This window comes from Silurus meridionalis, chromosome 17 (assembly GCF_014805685.1).
Source record: "Silurus meridionalis isolate SWU-2019-XX chromosome 17, ASM1480568v1, whole genome shotgun sequence".
NCBI classification, from domain to species: Eukaryota; Metazoa; Chordata; class Actinopteri; order Siluriformes; family Siluridae; genus Silurus; species Silurus meridionalis.
The window spans coordinates 22,891,610-22,908,823 of record NC_060900.1 but is presented as its reverse complement, the minus strand read 5'-3'; the positions used below and the strand labels follow the sequence as shown (position 1 = coordinate 22,908,823).

The 17,214-nt window shown below is 38.7% G+C and overlaps 1 protein-coding gene across 4 annotated transcripts in view; it reads left to right on the top strand.

Moving 5' to 3' along the window:
• Positions 1-1,531: 1,531 nt before the first annotated feature.
• Positions 1,532-17,214, top strand: part of dab2ipa (DAB2 interacting protein a) — a 108,017-nt gene continuing 92,334 nt past the window's right edge. The window contains exons 1-3 of one of the 4 annotated variants that reach the window (XM_046871285.1): positions 1,532-1,796; positions 2,314-2,435; positions 2,907-3,033. In XM_046871285.1, coding sequence (XP_046727241.1) covers positions 1,745-1,796; positions 2,314-2,435; positions 2,907-3,033 — 301 coding nt within the window. In that variant the 5' untranslated portion in view covers positions 1,532-1,744. Of the gene's footprint in view, positions 1,797-2,313; positions 2,436-2,906; positions 3,034-5,854; positions 6,185-17,214 lie in introns of those variants that run through there. The other 3 variants (XM_046871287.1, XM_046871290.1, XM_046871289.1) reach the window with 3 other exon arrangements.

Genomic DNA, 17,214 nt, shown 5'->3' with positions numbered 1-17,214 from the left:
CCATTCACTCCAGTTTTAAACAATAAAAATCATTTCCCCAGAATGTCCGACTCATCGCGTTTTTCTTTGTGGTTGTATTTTCTCTCTCTCTCTCTCTCTCTCTCTCTCTCTCTCTCTCTCTCTCTCTCTCTCTCTCTCTTTTCTCCTTCCTATTTGTTGTTTCTTTACCTTTTATTACTCCTTTAATATTTTCCCCTCTTTTCCATTTCTTTATTTTTATTTAGATGTTTTTTAATAGTTCCTTTCTGCCATACCTCTCCTCTCTTCACTTCATTCACTTCTTTCTCATCCTCTCGTCTTCTATTTTCTTCTCTTTTCTGCTCTCATCTTTTCTCTTCTCGTCTCCTCTGTTATTTTCCTTTGCATTTCCCAATTCTCTTGTTTCTCATCTTCTCTTCTCCCTTATCTATTTTCTCTTCCCATTTCTTCTCTATCTCCTCTTATCTTCTCTCTTCTTTCCTTTTTCTTCTCTTTTCTCTCCACTATTTCCTCGCTTACCTTATTTTCCTCTTCTCTCCTCTGATCTTTTCTGTCCTCTCCTCTGCTCTTATCTTCTTCTCCTCTCTGTTTGTTTCCTTTGCTTTTCCCACATCTCTCTTTCCTTTTCTCGCATTTTCTCTCTTCTCCCCTTTCTTCTTTTCTCATTTTTACTACTTTTTCCTCTTCTCTTATCTCCTCTTTTCTTCTTTTGTCCCTTCTCTCCTTATCTTCACTTCTCTTCTACTCCTCTCCTTTCAGCTACTCTTTTCTTTCCATTGCTTTTACTATATTTAACTTTTTCTTTTTATTCCAAGATGATGATTGCTTCTCTAAATTAGAAATTATTTTTCTATTTACACGCTACAAAAATGTATGCAATAAATGTAGTAAACACTAGATGGCGCCAGAAATTGATGGTCATAATACAGATCTAATCTGCAGCTGTAAAAAAAAAAAAAACAGTATCCTTTACACACACACACACACACACACATATTGTGTTTAATACGCCTGAAATGTAACGTTTGGATTAACTTTGCAACGGATTTTGTAATCAATAGGTAATGAACACTGACTTCATATCCATAATCACTCATTTAAGTAGTTTTGGTGTCATGGGCTGTGTCCAAATTGCTGCATTCTCCTAATCCAAATGGGTTTCAGTTAAAAAATTCTGCCTCTAATATCGCTTTATAATTTTATTCAAAATCGGACAAATTCCAAATGACTTGTGTGGCTTGAATTCTGGTCTGGGCCAAACCCTAAATTAATCCAAGTATCAGACTTTGATTTCTCAATTCTCCTTAAAACCATCACTTTCCTAAAGACAGATCAGTGCCCCAATAAAGTCACTGTTCTTTATTTTTTTTTATACAGAATTGAGTAAGTGTACCAGAGCTCCTAATGGAGGACTGAAATGAGGAAACGGAAAAGCCGAAGCTCTTCTCCTGTAATCTGTTAATCTAATTAAGGTGGTGAATGGCGTCAGGACACTGTAACTGCTGTGCACTTTTGTAATCCAAACAAATCCTATAGACAAGACTAGGGCTTCCTTCTGACAGCTGGAGAGGTCTTGAGTAGATCACAAGTTCTTTTTCTTGCTGCAGGCTAGGTGTCAGTTGGATTTGGCATGGAGGAGAAAGCGCTCCTGCTGTTCTGCCGCTGACTCCCCAGGCTCTGACCTACTAAAGCAGTTCCAAAGATAACCAAAGATCTTAAAAAATGTAAATAGTGTCTATGAAGACATAGTAGAGGACGTACCACCATGGATCGGGTGATGACCCGCTGCCACTACCAAGGCTGGATGAAAGTGATTGGTAGGTCTGAAAATTTTTCCCCTGACTTCTCAGCAGGGGGAAAGTCTTGTTTTATTCAAAGCTTTAATCAAGTCCCCGAACTGGATTCTGAATCCACTTTGGATCTTGTAGATCTTTTGCTGTAGAAAATAACTAACGCTTAGTAGACTTGTGTATGTATGCGCTTCTTCCTCAAACTGTTGACTTTGAATGTGGTAGCATTCAATTTTCCATTCATTCAAACTAGGAGACCCAAACCCATTTTCTAGCATGCCTTTGCCCCAGCTCCTTTGAGATATGGTTTATTGTGGAATGAAAGATCTTGAGATGCCTGCTGTAGAGTTCTGACCTCAGCCCTGTTGAACACCTTTGGGATGAATTGGAACACTGACTGCACCCCCCAGGCTTCATCACCTCACCAACCTTGTGGTTGAATGAATCTCAAGAAATGTCAACAAGTGCACTCCCATATCTAGTGGAAGATGTTCTCCGAACTCAGAAATACCATTATTAAGTCACGTACACGTTTGCGTTGCAGATATGAGCGGTTCGTCTGTGCACTGGATTTCTCGTGGGCAGCCGCTGATGGAGCCCGTGAGCTGGAAGGTGAAGCTTTGCCTCCTGACTAAATGTGAGCTGGTGCTGTTTGACAAAGCAGAGGTGGGTGGTCCATGATTGTATACGTTTCTCTTAAGGAAGTGCAATAGGGTGAAGGATCCTGAGGATTCGGATTGAAGTGATTGAATGCATTGTTTGCTAAGAGTGAGTTCTTCATTCATTCATCTGATTATTCTCTATTCAAGAGGAGGTTGAAATTAGCAGGAATAAAACTGAAGATTTCAAGATTGTAGTGAAACTTGGTGTTATTATAGAGAAAAAGGAACATGCAACACTTTATGGACATAACTATAAGATGTCAAAATTTTCAAAGCTTGTAGCTGATCATTAGAACCTTCAACGCTGCTCTAAATGTTGATGCTCGTGTAATAAAGTGCATGTGATGCTTTTGTACTCTAGGGGGCAGCAGATCTTAAACTGACACCTCAGCAAACTAAGCGATTAGCTTCTCCTTGAGAAACTGAATAAAGAAGTGATGTTTCTCCTAATACCTAATGTTACACCTTTTCGCAGATCAGCTGGTTACCCCTGGGAGAGCGACCAGCCGAGTTGTGCACAATGTGGCTCCTGAGACATGACCCCAGCACCTCAAAACAACGACAGCTGTGTAAGGATAAGAGCACCCAAACCCCACATAGAAGTGAGTGCATGAATCAGACACCTCAAGCATGCAAATCCTAAATCTACCCACTTTCGCATCCCGCTGATGGAAAATTCAGTGTGTTTGCTCAGTCAGGACAAATAGTAGCTTGTAAAAGCTAGTTAGCAAATTGTTTTCTAATGCTTGATGTAGTATATTAAGTTAATGCTGTTAATAATTGATGGGTCAGGACTGTTTTTGGCAATTTCCATAGGAATAAACAGGAATTAATGGGAATAAACTTGGAATTAATCAAAATAAACTGGGAATTTACAAAATTACAGGTGACCGAGAACTTAAATGTATTTGAAATAATTTGATTCGTTCTTGCGATCTCCTGATGATGATAAGTTCCTCAGGAGCCTGTGATTGACAGTTACTTACATAATCATATGTGAAAAGTAAATTCTTTGTAAAAAAAAAAAAAAAAAAAAGGTACAAATTATTTGGACAATTAATAATCTAGAATTGGTCCCCTGGTGGTCTAGTGGTTAGGATGCGGCGCTCTCACTGCTGCGGCCTGGGTTCGATCCCCGGTCAGGGAACCGACCCCAGCCACTCTTAGTGCCGGTCCCAAGCCCGGATAAATGGGGAGGGTTGCGTTAAGAAGGCGTAAAATCCAGCATAAAAACATGTCCCAAATCAAACATGTGGATGATCCGCTGTGGCGACCCCTGATGGAAGAAGCTGAAAGAAAGTTTTTTCAATTAATAATGTAGAATGCTGTTTTATTGACTACACTAGGACACACAACAGAGTGTGTATAAAGGCTCCAGACAGAGTGAATGCTCTGGTGCTTTCTATCTGTCTAGTTGGATCTCCGGCCGGCCAAAGAGCTCTAATCTGGAGTGGGTGGAATAATCACACTGCTGTCACAGGATGCCTTTGTTTAACAATCTAGCCTGCCTGCAGCGTTTCTCCGACTCTACACAGACTCGTCATTTTTTGAAGCGGCTCCTCTGTGAACCATTTGCAAAGCTGTGTCCAAGCTGTGAGCTTTTCAAATTTCAAATCGTGGATCAAGATGAATCAGTCGGTGCATGTGCCTGAGAAGAGCAAAGATTGTGAAACTGTAGATTCAAGTGAATATTCTCCAGCCTCTAAATAAAGTTTAAATTCACAGCATATAACTTTCACATATATTTTGATCCTAAGTAATGAAATCATCTAAAAAAAAAAAAAAAACACAAAAGCATGTTTCACACTATTCAGGTATAACATTATGACCACCTGCCTAATATTGTGTTGGTCCCCCTTTTGCTGCCAAAACAGTTCTGACCCGTCGAGCATCAACAGCATTAACTTCTTCAGCAGTTTGAGCTACAGGAGCTCGTCTGTTAGATCGGACCACACGTCCAGCCTTCGCTCTCCACGTGCATCAATGAGCCTCGGCCACCCACGACCCTGTCGCTGGTTCACCACCTTCCTTCCTTGAAGCACTTTTGAAGAACATCCCACAAGAGCTGCAGTTTTGGAGATGCTCTGACCCAGTCGTCTAGTCGTCTAGTCGTCTACTCACTCAAATCCTTACGCTCGCCCATTTTTTCTGCTTCTAACACGTCAAATTTGATGACAAAATGTTCACTTGCTGCCTGATATATACAGCACCACATACTAACAGGTGCCATGAAGAGATAATCAGTGTTATTCACTTCAACGGTCAGTGGTCATAATGTTATGCCCGATCGGTGTATTTGGGAAATATTATGATTTGCGCTTTACACACTCTGCACAAATTATATAGTTAATGTCTAACATTATTTAGGTTTCCTGGTGGTCTAGTGGTTAGGATGCGGCGCTCTCACCGCTATGGCCCGGGTTCAATCCCTGGTCAGGGAACCAACCCATTAGGGTTGCACAAGCCTTAGTGCCGGTCCCAAGCCCAGATAAATGGGGAGGGTTGCGTTAGGAAGGGCATCCAGCGTAAAAACATGTGCCAAATTGAACATGCGGATGGTCCGCTGTGGTGACCACTAATTGGAGAAGCCTAAAGAAAGTTTAATGTCTAACATTATTTATAACCATAGTATTCAAATATTTCTAGCTTTTACATTTTTTCATATTTTTATAGCACCAGCACACAATGACAAATCCCTTGTACATGTAACCCTTGATGCTTGGCAATAAAAGATGATTCCGATTCTAGTTAATGAGAAGCAACTGACTCTCTAATAATCGGTTTATTTTAAAGCAGCGATATGTTGTTTTTAGAGCTTGTGACCTGCAGTGCAAATTTTAACTTTAGAAGCCTAAAAATAACGAAAGTAGCCTGCTTTAGTGAAGGGTAATATTTTACCTCATAGATATCTTTAATGTGAGGAGATTATTACAGGTCTAATAACACTTTTAATGTTACAAATGGACGCTTTAATGCATAAATAATAACGCATACACTACCTCAGATTCAGTTCTTTTTTCCGAGGATTGAGTCTTGCAGCGTATTAATGCTTGCGGTTCGGGTTAAGGAGGTTGAGGTGAAGCGCGCGGAAAAGAAAACCCTTGGTTTTTATTTATTTATTTATTTATTTATTTATTTTTTAACGATCTCTTCGAGCAGGGATCTGATGCTTTCAGACGTTGGAGCTCTTAGAGATTTTATGTTATGAAAGCCATTTGCTGGGCCAGTCTGGGTAATGATTTGATGTGCACTCAGGTTGGGCAAAGATTCTGAGCTGATGTTGAGGCAACAGTCTGTTTAAAAAAAGTAAGAGAGGACGACAGCAAGCGATCGGGAAGGGCGAGAGGGAAGGAGTGTGGGAGGGCGAGAGGGAGGGAAGAAAAGTGAGGGGGAAAAAAAACAGGAGGCAGGCAAGGAGAAGGAGGGAGGTAGAGAGGGAGAGATAGAGAGAAAGGCAAGTGCTGTGTCTTTAAGAGTGCTGGTGCGAGAGTTAGGATAGAGAGGGCCCCTGAGAAGCGGCGAAGATCGGCCTTGTCCCAATCCATTTCCCTTTAACTGTCAGACGCAGCAGCTTGGTGAGTGGCTGAGCTGAGCAGAAGCTGAGCAGAGGCTGAAAGGAGGCAGCACGCGACCTGTGTGGATAAACAGACTTCTCGGATCACTGAACTGCTCCAGCACTATGTCTGATTCTCATTTCACACAGCTTTGAAGTTATGGAGCAGGTCGACACGGCCGTTCTGGACACCCACCATGGTAAGAGGAGAAATGTGGAATCACTTTTAATATGACCAGTGAACTGTTTAGGAGCAGGCAACGATGTGCACTGAAGTGTGTGAGTGAGCGTGTGTGAGCGTGTGTGTGTGTGTGTGTGTGTGTGTGTGTGTGTGTGTGTGTGTGTGTGGGTTTAGGTCAGTAAAAGAGCTCACTGGTGCAGTTCAAGCCTTGTGCTTCTCATGCGAGTTTCTTTTGTCTCGACCAGAGTAACATTAGTTGGCTGCACGCAATGTGTGTAATTACATCCTGGTCCTTGTCGAGCTTTTACTGATACTGTATGTCAGAAAGATCCAGGACATGATGGGAATGTTGGGGGAAAAAAAACCCACCGAGAACATTTTCCTTGTTCTCATCACTCTAAAAGCAGGTTGGGTTCTAACAGAGCACTACATGTTCCCTAAACAAATAAACCTTCCCTCATAACTTTCCAGATCTTAATATTTGGTCTTCAGGAGAGCCATAATCATGGGGTACAGTAGGCATACAGAATAAAAACGATAATTTCAGACGATTAAAAACGTTTCTTGATACAAAGTAAAAAAAAAAAAAGAATAATTTTTTTTTTCCCCAGATGATCGTATACATGGCAATAGATTTATTACTATTTATATCATGTTACATTTTTTTAGGATTAACGTTTAAATGTTGGCACATTAAAAAAAAAAAAAAGTTAGCATTTTAATGGAAAGGAAAAAGACACGTGGAAAAAAGTACAACATTAAATCTCATGTTAAATATTTTAATTGTTTGCTGTTAATGCACTTACAATGAGCCTCAAACTTCTTTTTTTTCCATAATTCCATAAAAATGGTAAAAAAAAAAAACTTTGATTTTATAGATTATGGATTGTGGAACAGAAATATAAAAACTCAACTTAATAGACGTTTGTATGCGTCTTTGGAAGCTGAACAGCTGCAGTGGCTGAGCCACGCTATTGGAAGCCTTAGTTCTGGTTGGTATACGAAGACGGCGAGACAAAGGTTTCCTAATGGGATGGTGTAAAATGAACCAGGATTGGTTTTGAATCCTTTCTGTGATCTGTACGATGCAGCATGCAGTGATAAAAGAAACTTTTCTGTGGTCATGCAGTAGAAGAGTGACGTCCTTTCTTTTAAAATGCCACCATTGAATCACTGAGTGTTCTGTGACGCAGGAAAAGGTCAGGCTGGTGACAGTCATGAGGATGGACCACCAATTTCCAGCTCACAAACAAACAAAAAACATCATCCCAACACTGACTAAGCTCCTCAGCTGATATTTGAACAATTCCACAATTCATGTTCTGTCAGATTGTACAAAGCCGTTCAGCATTTTCCCCTCACCTTTTCTTCTCATTAGATAAATGTTCTTGTAAAACGGTGGCTTTAGCCTCTCTCGTTCTCTGTCAGTATTTCTCAGCTACAATATCGGAACAAAAGTATTGGAACTTTTCCAGCCATATGTGGTTCTTCCTCAAACCTTTGTCTTTGGATGCAGTAGCAATAGATTTTCCATTAACATGAACTAGGAGACTCAAACTAGGAGTGCACAAAGCCAGCTTAATGAAGATATGCTTTACATGGGTTTGAGTCGAAAATCTTGTGTTTTTTTGTGTTTATTTTCCCATTATACCATAGCATTTACTATTGCAATTGTTTACTAACAGCTCTTTTTTCTTTCTTTTTGTCTTTTTTTTTGTCTTTTATGATTAGGTTTAGTGTTGATAGTGTCAAAGGTGTAAAGAACATCAAGTTGGTTCCTAGTTCACAGTGACTATAGGAAGTGGTATCTTCATGGGTAATTAATTGGACTTAAATCTGAAAGTCTTGAGTTCAAATCCCAGCCACACCAAGCTGCCTCTCCAGGGGCCCCTGAGCAAGGCCCTTAACCGCATAGTTGCTCAGTTGTATGAATTGAATCAGTGTAAGTCGCTCTGGGTAAGGGCATCTGCCAAAATGGCATAAATGTAAATGTAAACGAGCTATACATTTCACAACTCAAATTTTGTATTTTATTTTATTTTATTTTATTTATTTTTCATTTATATCTGAATTTAATAGGAAAGTTTCCTAGTTTGTATATGGGTTCTGGTTTGGACGCTTTACTGATTTATCTTACTTGACTAGCACTGGAGACTCCTTTCATAAACCATAGGATTGCCTTATAGGAAACTTCATCATATTAACAATAGTTTAGTCCCAAACATCCAAAATACACTTCCCTGTGAGTGAGCTGTTACAACAGAAACAATGATATTTGAATATAAACACACTTATATCAGAACTGCTGTTATGTTAGATTATTATACACATTATGACAATCAGAATGAAGTATAGAGCAGCACTGTGGTGTAACATTATGATTAATTGTCACCAAACAGAAGCAAGTTGATTAACCCTTAATAAGCCAGATAGTGGTGGGGTATTATATTTAAAATTGCGTATTAATTTATATATTAATAAATAGTAACATTAAAATTATTAAGATTAAGGACTAAATCTGAACTAAAACTGACATCTGTATACTTTTTCATTGTTTCATTAATTTTTTACTTTTTTATTAGATTTTATTTATTTAATTTATGATGATTTTTTCTACTTTAATTTATATTCTTGTTTATTAATAATAATAATAATAATAATAATATTTTATATATATATATATATATATATATATATATATATATATATATATATTTTTTTTTTTTTTTTTTTTTTTAACACATATTCCATTTTATGTCACAGACCAGCCTTAAAAACATTAAAGGTTTCAATTAAATGGCTGGTGGAGTTTAAACAGACTCAGACGATCTTGCCTTTCAACTCTAAAATGTTTAGTTTGATTAAATAATTAAATGGATGTGTTCCAGAGATGTGTGGCATTTACAGAAATCCTCCTGTGGCTCAACGTCTCACTGAACCAATCAAAGGAAGTGCAGCACTGCACAAGTACTTTTCTTGGAGTTTAAGAATTTGGCAATAAGGTGTTGAAAGCTGTTTGTGCCGAATCTTGTGGAGATTATAATCCCAGACGGGAGCTTCAGGATAGTCTGTAATCCTGATGGCATGGAGATGAGCATAGTGGTAGTGTAACATCAACCTACACTTTGCTTATTTCCTCTGTCCTGCTTCTCATTTAGCTCTTAATTCAATATAAATACAATTTTACTTGTATAGCAATTTTAACAATGGCCATTGTCCCAAAGCAGCTTTACAGAATTGAGTAAATTTCCAATATACATTTTAAAATATTTCCTTTAAATTTGTACATAATGGGGGTTTCAGTGGTGACTGTGACAAGGAAACAATCTCTGAGATGACATGAGCAAAGAACTTTGAGACTCGACCAGACTGCGTTTTTATAAGGAAATCCAGCAACACTGTGTCTCATTGGTTGTCCTCTACAGAGGTGGTAACAAATCAGCATGAATCGTTGTAATGTTTGTGGAGTGGAGTGGCATTTTTCAGCAGAATTGGATGGCTGGGAAACTCTATTCATGGTGAAAGCTTGGATTTTTAAGAGAGCCTGAGTCTGGGCACTTAAACGTAATTACGTCTATTATGACCGTTTTATAACAATGACTTGGTCAGGTAGAGAATGTGTAGAAAGAGGTATGGTTTCAATTTAGGAGTATTTTTTTTCAATAGTGTCTTGTGCAGAGTTCTGACAGAAGGAAGTCTGTCAAGATGTTTTAAAATAATAACGAAATATACAGTATTTAACAGCAGCAAAGTGGCAAGTCTTGTTCTTACACTCAAACATGTTATTTTAAACCCACTGACTCTGGTTAGATGGTGAAAAAATACACACCCAGGAAATCACATGCTATACAGTTGTTTAGTTTGAGTAAAGTAAAGTACTTTAAAGTATTGGACTAAAACTACACTATATGCACAGTTTTGTGGCAACGTGGCTGTAAGATTGTGGAGATTTGTGCTCATTCACCCGCAAGAGTGTTAAAGTCAGGTACTGATGTAGCATGAGGAGGCCTGGGGTGCAGTCAGGGTTAACATTCATCCTGAATGTCTTCAGTAAAGGTTGAGATTAGAGTTCTTTACCAGGCCACTCAAGATCCTCCACTCCAACCCATGTAATCTATATATTCGTAAAGGTGGTTTTGTGCACAGGAGCATTGTCATGCTTGAACAGGTTTGAGTCTCCTAGTTTAAATGAGGGAAATTTTTAAAGCTACAGCATCCAAAGACCTATTAAACAATTGAGTGCCTTCAACTTTGTGGTAACAGTTTGAGGAAGAACCACATATGGCTGTGGAAAAGTCAGGAATCCAAATCCTTGTGTGTAAAAAGTGTAAAAGAAAAAACTCCCAAGAGAAATTGTTGTGAAAAGAAGGAGGAAGACAGTGAACTTACTTGGTCGGCTACTGTTTAGATACAAGCCATTGTAACGCGTTGAGTCTGGATCATGGGAGAGCTCACTAACTCCAGTTGCAACAGAAATCATATAAGCACAGACAGGTTTCCAAAACTCGTGCTTTTTTATTTTTCTTGGCAACAGTGTTACGGGTTAGTCAAAGAAACTTAGAAATGAGCATCAGAAAATAATAAGGACATATTCCTCGTCTTGCACACATGCAGTAATACCGGAAAAATGCAGTGCAGCATGCAGCAGGCTATTCCCAAAATACGGCTATGCTCCTAAAGGAAGCGCAACATATTTCACCAGTTACACCGTGTGTAACGTGTCTTTCGTTAAAGCCTGTGTAAAGTACATTAGTGTAGACGCCTGCGGTTTACAGACAGGTGTGGCTTATTTATGTTAAAAATAAAAATATTTGTAAAATTCAGTGGGTGCGGCTTATATATGGGTGCGCTTTATAGTCCGGAAATTACGGTACATAGGAAAAAAAGTTCTTCTGCTGATTTCATAAAGGATTTGAATAAAATCAAGTTTGAGTAAGCGAGAAATGAGTGTGCAATGGGATGGTTTCAATAACATTTGAACTTCCTTCCTCTGTAGTTATTACTTGGCACTCGCTCAGTACCCTCTGTATATCAAGTAAACAGATATACAACCTTCATCTGAGAGATTTGGACACGTTCCGAAAATCACATTATGTCCTTATAGTCTACTAAAAACCTTATAAATCATGGATGGATACATTTAAACCCTGTTGCTCAAATTGCTGAGAAGTGGTGGACAGTGTTGGACAAAAGTCCTTCATCAACTGGGTAACAAAAGTGCTTATAAATCTGTAAGAACTGGTTAATGTCGGGAATAAAATATAAATTATTTATTTATACCACAGCAGTATTTTAATGATGCCAATTAAAAAATAAAATAATAAAAAATTATTTGCACTTTTTATCCATTTAGAGGTACAATCAACACACACTTTATTACTTTGATTCCAAAAGCTAAAAACTGTCTTATTAAGTTAATAAGACAAAAAAAAAACACCACCACATAAACATTAAACTATTACAAAGCACTGACACTGGAGACTCCTTCCAACAAATGCTTACTAAAATAACACTCTACTCATATCAAACATTTGGAAATGTTTTCGATTCGTTCATGTTTTGTTTCTATAAACGATTTGTTATTATAAAAATGGTTGAAGTAGAAAAGCTTGAAAATAAATCAATACCTTCTGACCAATCAGATTTGAGAATTTAGATGCGATACTGGATTTTCTTTGTCAGGATTCAAAAGTATGCTTGTAGGAAACGCTTGTGTGTGTGTGTGTGTGTGTGTGTGTGTGTGTGTGTGTGTGAGCATTATTTCACAGATCATCCCTGATGTCATTACTGTGCACTTTATTGTGCACTTTTGACTCGTGCTCCCTTTCAAAAAGTCATTATGTAACATTATCGATTCCTTGATCGCGACAGTCTGCTCTTCATCCAGCAGATAAACGATCTTTGCTCAGACGCTCGCGTGATGATTGCACGGCCACGTTTCCTGTGTGCATTAGCTCCGGAGTACTGCTTTATCTTTAAAGCCACTGTCGCGGCTTCCGTCATTATCCGTAGCAAGGACTGGTTTCATTCGGATATAAAATGATTGTGCAAAAGTTTACACAAAAGTTCACTTTGAAATGTAAAACAATTTAATAAGTATGTACGCTTTGCATTATCGAAAGAATGAAAATGTGTGGGATGTTGATTAATATAGAGTGGTTGGTTTAATACAGAGCAGGTGCACACATTTGGGCAAAATACCTTAGACAGGACAATTCAAACTCAATTCAGTTTGATTTGTGTACTGCTTTTAACAATGGAAACTGTCCCAAAGCAGCTTTACAGAAATAAAGAGGTTATATGAAATGTATGAGTTTAGTGCCTATAAGTTTGTTTCTTAGAAGTTTATCTTTAATGAGTAAGCCAGTGGTGACAATAGCAACGAAAAACTAACTGAGATGGCATGAATAAAAAACCTTGAAAGGAACCAGACTCAAAAGGGAACCCATTCTCATCTGGGAAGCACCGAAAATCCATTCATTACAGTTCCATCATTGTTGAGGTGTAATGTTCAGTAATGGGCGCTACATGGAAAACAAATTGCATTCCGAAGTCATTCGAACAGACGGTTGATATATCAGGACAGGAATGGATACCGGAGGAAAAATGAAGATAAATGGCACAACAAACAAAAGCACATTTACATTTACCGCATTTATCCAGAGTGACTTACAGTGGGGGAAAGAATTATTTGATTCCCTGCTGCTTTTGTGAGTTTACCCCCTTACAAAGAAGTGAACAGTCTAGAATTTTTATGAGAGAAAGAATTTTTTAAAAATCCAGAAAAAAAATATTCACTATTATATATAAATTAATTTGTATTTGATTGAGTGAATTAAGTATTTGATCTCCTACCAACCAGCAAGAATTCTGACTCCCACAGACCCAAATTATTCCTGTGTCTTTTAAGAAAGTTCTCCTAAAATCAACTCGTTATGTGTATAAAAGACACTCGTCACAGAATCACCCTTTTCCATTCAAACCTCTCCACCACCATGGGCAAGACTACCACCACCATGGGCAAGACCACCATGGGCAAGACCAAAAAGCTGTCAAAGGACATCAGGGACAAGATTGTAGACATGCATAAGGCCGGCATGGGCTACAAGACCATCAGCGAGAATCTTGGTGAGAAAGAGACCACTGTTGCTGCAATAATCTGGAATGGAAGAAGTACAAGATAAGTCAATCGTCCTCGCGCTGGAGCTCCATGTTCAATCTCACCCTTATGAGGTAAGGATGATTCGGAGAAGGGTGAGAGATCAGCCCAGAATTACACGGGATAAACTTATTAATAATCTTAAGGCAGCTGGGACCACAGTCACCAAGAAAACCATTGGTAAAACACCAAGAACAAAACACACTAAGCCAGAACACTGAAGATGGGTCGTGGATGGTCTTCCAGCATGACTATGAAAAAAAATCGTACGGCCAGGACAACAATCTGATGGTCTTGTAGCCCATTCCAGCCTTGTGCAGGTCTACAATCTTGGTCCATGGTGGGGGAGAGGTTTGAATAGAAGAGGTTGATTCTGTGACAGTTGTCTGATATTCACATAATGAGTTAATGGAGATCTTTTCTAAAGGCATTGCACTAATTTGGGTCTGTGGGTGTCAGAATTCTTGCTGGTTGGTATGGGATCAAATACTTATTTATTAAATGTTTTTTTTATGGATTTTTAAAAAATATTCTGTGTTTCTTTCTGTTAAAATTCTAGACTGTTCTAGACTCACCAAATCAGCAAGGGATCAAATAACCTTTCCCCCACTGTACATTTATCTCATTCATACAACTGAGCAGCTATGGGGTTAAGGGCCTTGCTCAGGGGCCCAGGAGTGGCAACATGGTGTGGCTGGGATTTAAACTCTTGACCTTCAAAGCAAAAAATCCAATGCCTTAACCACTAAGCATAGACAAAGAGCAAGCTGATACAGCATTTTCTGAGAATGGATCTGCTGTGTGATGTGGAATTCATGCCGCATTCATTTTATAATGGTGGCCTTAAACACATACGAATGTTTTTCATTCTTTCTCCAGTTCTCCAAAAGATAATCCAATTCCTATTGTGAGAGCTCTTCTTTCCGATCTCATTCACTTTTGACTTTGCGAGTTTGTGCAATGTTTGTATCCAACATCCTGATATTCATGGTTTATAGCAGGTCACAAACATATTCAACCCTTCGAGTTTTGTCAAAAAAAACAAAAACAATAATGGATTAATTACAAGAAAAATATTTGAAATTAATCTCGTTTTGTAGAAAATAAAGGGAAGCGCATACAAACTTTTGCACTTGATACTGTACAAAAATTGTACAATATTAATACAAATGTGTATGTATTTCTATTTGATATCAAGTCTCGATATAGTGTGTGGGTCAACAGGCCGTGGAGACATAAACAGCACATCGGGGTTGAAGGTCAGTGATGCGTTGTCTCTCTCAGCCCTGTGACATTTAAGACTGGAATTCTTTTTTCCCGGGGGCTTTGGTTCCAGCTGTGTGTCAGAGTGCTGCCGCTGTGCTGACCTCATACGCTGCACACGAGTATCTTTGTGTGAATCGCAGCAGCTGTCCAAATCTCCAGATCTTCGTCCTCTCTCTGTTGTGGAGGACTCGGATGTTTAGGCTAGTGCACAGTACAACCGGTCATGTTTCACGGCCGGCTGAGCGTGTGATCGCTTCATCAACGTCTTCGTGACCTCGAGAAGCGAAAGAGCGTTAGGAGAAAAAGTGCTGACTTTTGTGCTACTCTTTCCACGCCCTTAAAACGTAGGTAACCTTTCGAGAAGGAACGCATCGTGGCTTTTATTCTGTAAAAATTTGTGCAACCTCAACAGCGTTCAGGTAAGGAGCAAAGTGTGAGTGTGTGGGATGGAACCTTACATGAAGCAGAATTAGGGTTACTATCATTTTCTTCTTAGACCAAATTTCTGCCAGTGATGATCATTGTAATATATTAAAACACATGTCAGACTTCTTATTTATTTACAGGTATATGGACAAAAAGTATTAGGACACCTGTCCTGTGATTTTCCCCATATTGTTACCACAAAGTTGGAGGCACATACCGTATTTTCCGGACTATAAGCCGCTACTTTTTTCCCCACTCTTTGAACCCCGTGGCTTAAACAGTGAAGCGGCTAATTTATGGATTTTTTCTGGGTTTTTCCCGGTTTCACAAGCTTCATGCAAAAAAACTGATCCCCATGAAAAAACGCACTTCACCTGTGTTCTGAGCTGCACAGCATCAGGGGAAAAGCTTTACCGATGGTGATTTTTAAGCGCATGACGATGCCAAAAGAAAAACTCCCGAGAGAAGTTGTTGTGAAAGGAAGGAGAAAGACAGTAAACAATAACTTTCTTGGTAGGCTACTGTTTAGATACAAGCGTGTAACAGACACTGTCTTTTGTTAAAGCCTGTGTAAAGTACATTAGTTTCAGTGTAGACACCTGCGGCTTATAGACATGTGCGGCTTATTTATGTTCAAAATTAAAATCTTTGTCAAATTCAGTGGGTGCGGCTTATATTTTGGTGTGCTTAATAGTCCGGAAATTACGGTAATTGTAAAATGTCTTTGGATGTCTTAGAATTACATTCTCCCTTCACCTAAACTAGGAAACTCAAACCTGTTCCAGCATGACAATACACCTGTGCATAAAGATATGGTTTACATTTGTTAATCAACCTGATTTAAAAACCTTTGGAATAAATTGAAAGGCTGACTGCACCTCAGACCTTCATACCTCACCTACATCAGTGACTTTACTAACACCCTTGTGGCTGAATGACATCATACTCCCCATAAGCACACCTCTCCATAATCTAGTGGAACAGCTTTTCAGAAGAGTGGAGGTTTTCTAACAGCAAATGGGGACTTAATGTGGTATTGAATGTTCAAAAAGCACATATTCATCTTCAGGTGTCCACAAACATTTGTCCAAATAGTGTTGTTGATCTTTATCGCTGTTATCATGTTACTGATAAACTGCAAAACTGTATATATTGTTCCTCTCAAATCATTAATAATAATTAGAATGCTTGCTGTTACAAAGCGCTGATCCTGCACATTTTTTTCCATTAATATCAAACAAATATCTCGATTTAGCTCAATAAATTTGTACTCATTTTGCAGTCATTTTATATGCCACAGGAATTCCTGTGTAGTTAAATATAGAAATGATCCCATTATTAGAACAAGTGTATTTTCCTCAACAGCTTGATCTACTGTACTATTGTATTATAACAGTCTGAACAGTTTAAAAAACTGAGCAGCACTGTAATGTAATTGTTTTTTTTTTAAGGTTGACCTAGAATGCACGTCTGCGATCTGTTGTTCTGCTAAGCTCCTCCTTCCTAACCGCGAGTCACTGAAGCTTCCTAACTGTTGCTAGGATGTTCTGTGCCCGAGGCTTTTAGCACTGTGGAAACTTTGTTTTGACTGTTGTGCGTTTATGTGCTTCGTTAAGACTGATGGATGGTTTTCATTCTGGTTAATGTGAAACAGGTGTCACCTGTTTATGCTTCCTAAAAACACGCTACACGTCACTGGTGGTGCCTGGTTATGAATTATAGATGACATGAGCTATTGTCACAGAAAGATGCTACACATGATGTAACGGTTCAGGTTCCTTAAAGCAGCGCTGAAGAAGACGCTAACCCGTTAAAATGCTATAGCAGCAGCTTGTTGAAATGAAAATGGAGGAGCTGAAGTTCATACCCAAACTCCATTGCAGGTCTGGGTGGAGAGCATCATCACTGCTGGTTTTCATTGTAGAAATAATAGCGGACAATTATTGGAAGCTATTTACTGTAATTCAGGCAGGACATAAAGCAAAACAATATAGTATACACAATATACCATGTTTATATCATGTAGTATATGTAATCTAGTTGATGTTTTGCTGAAAAAAGGCCACCTTAGGTTCCTCAGCTCCTGTATAATTAAATAGCGACCGATTACTCACTCTTTCAGTTTAAGGAGCGTGTAAATCTCGAAACAGGAAGTTAAATGACAAGCTCAAACAATCCCATTATTCAACACTTAGCCC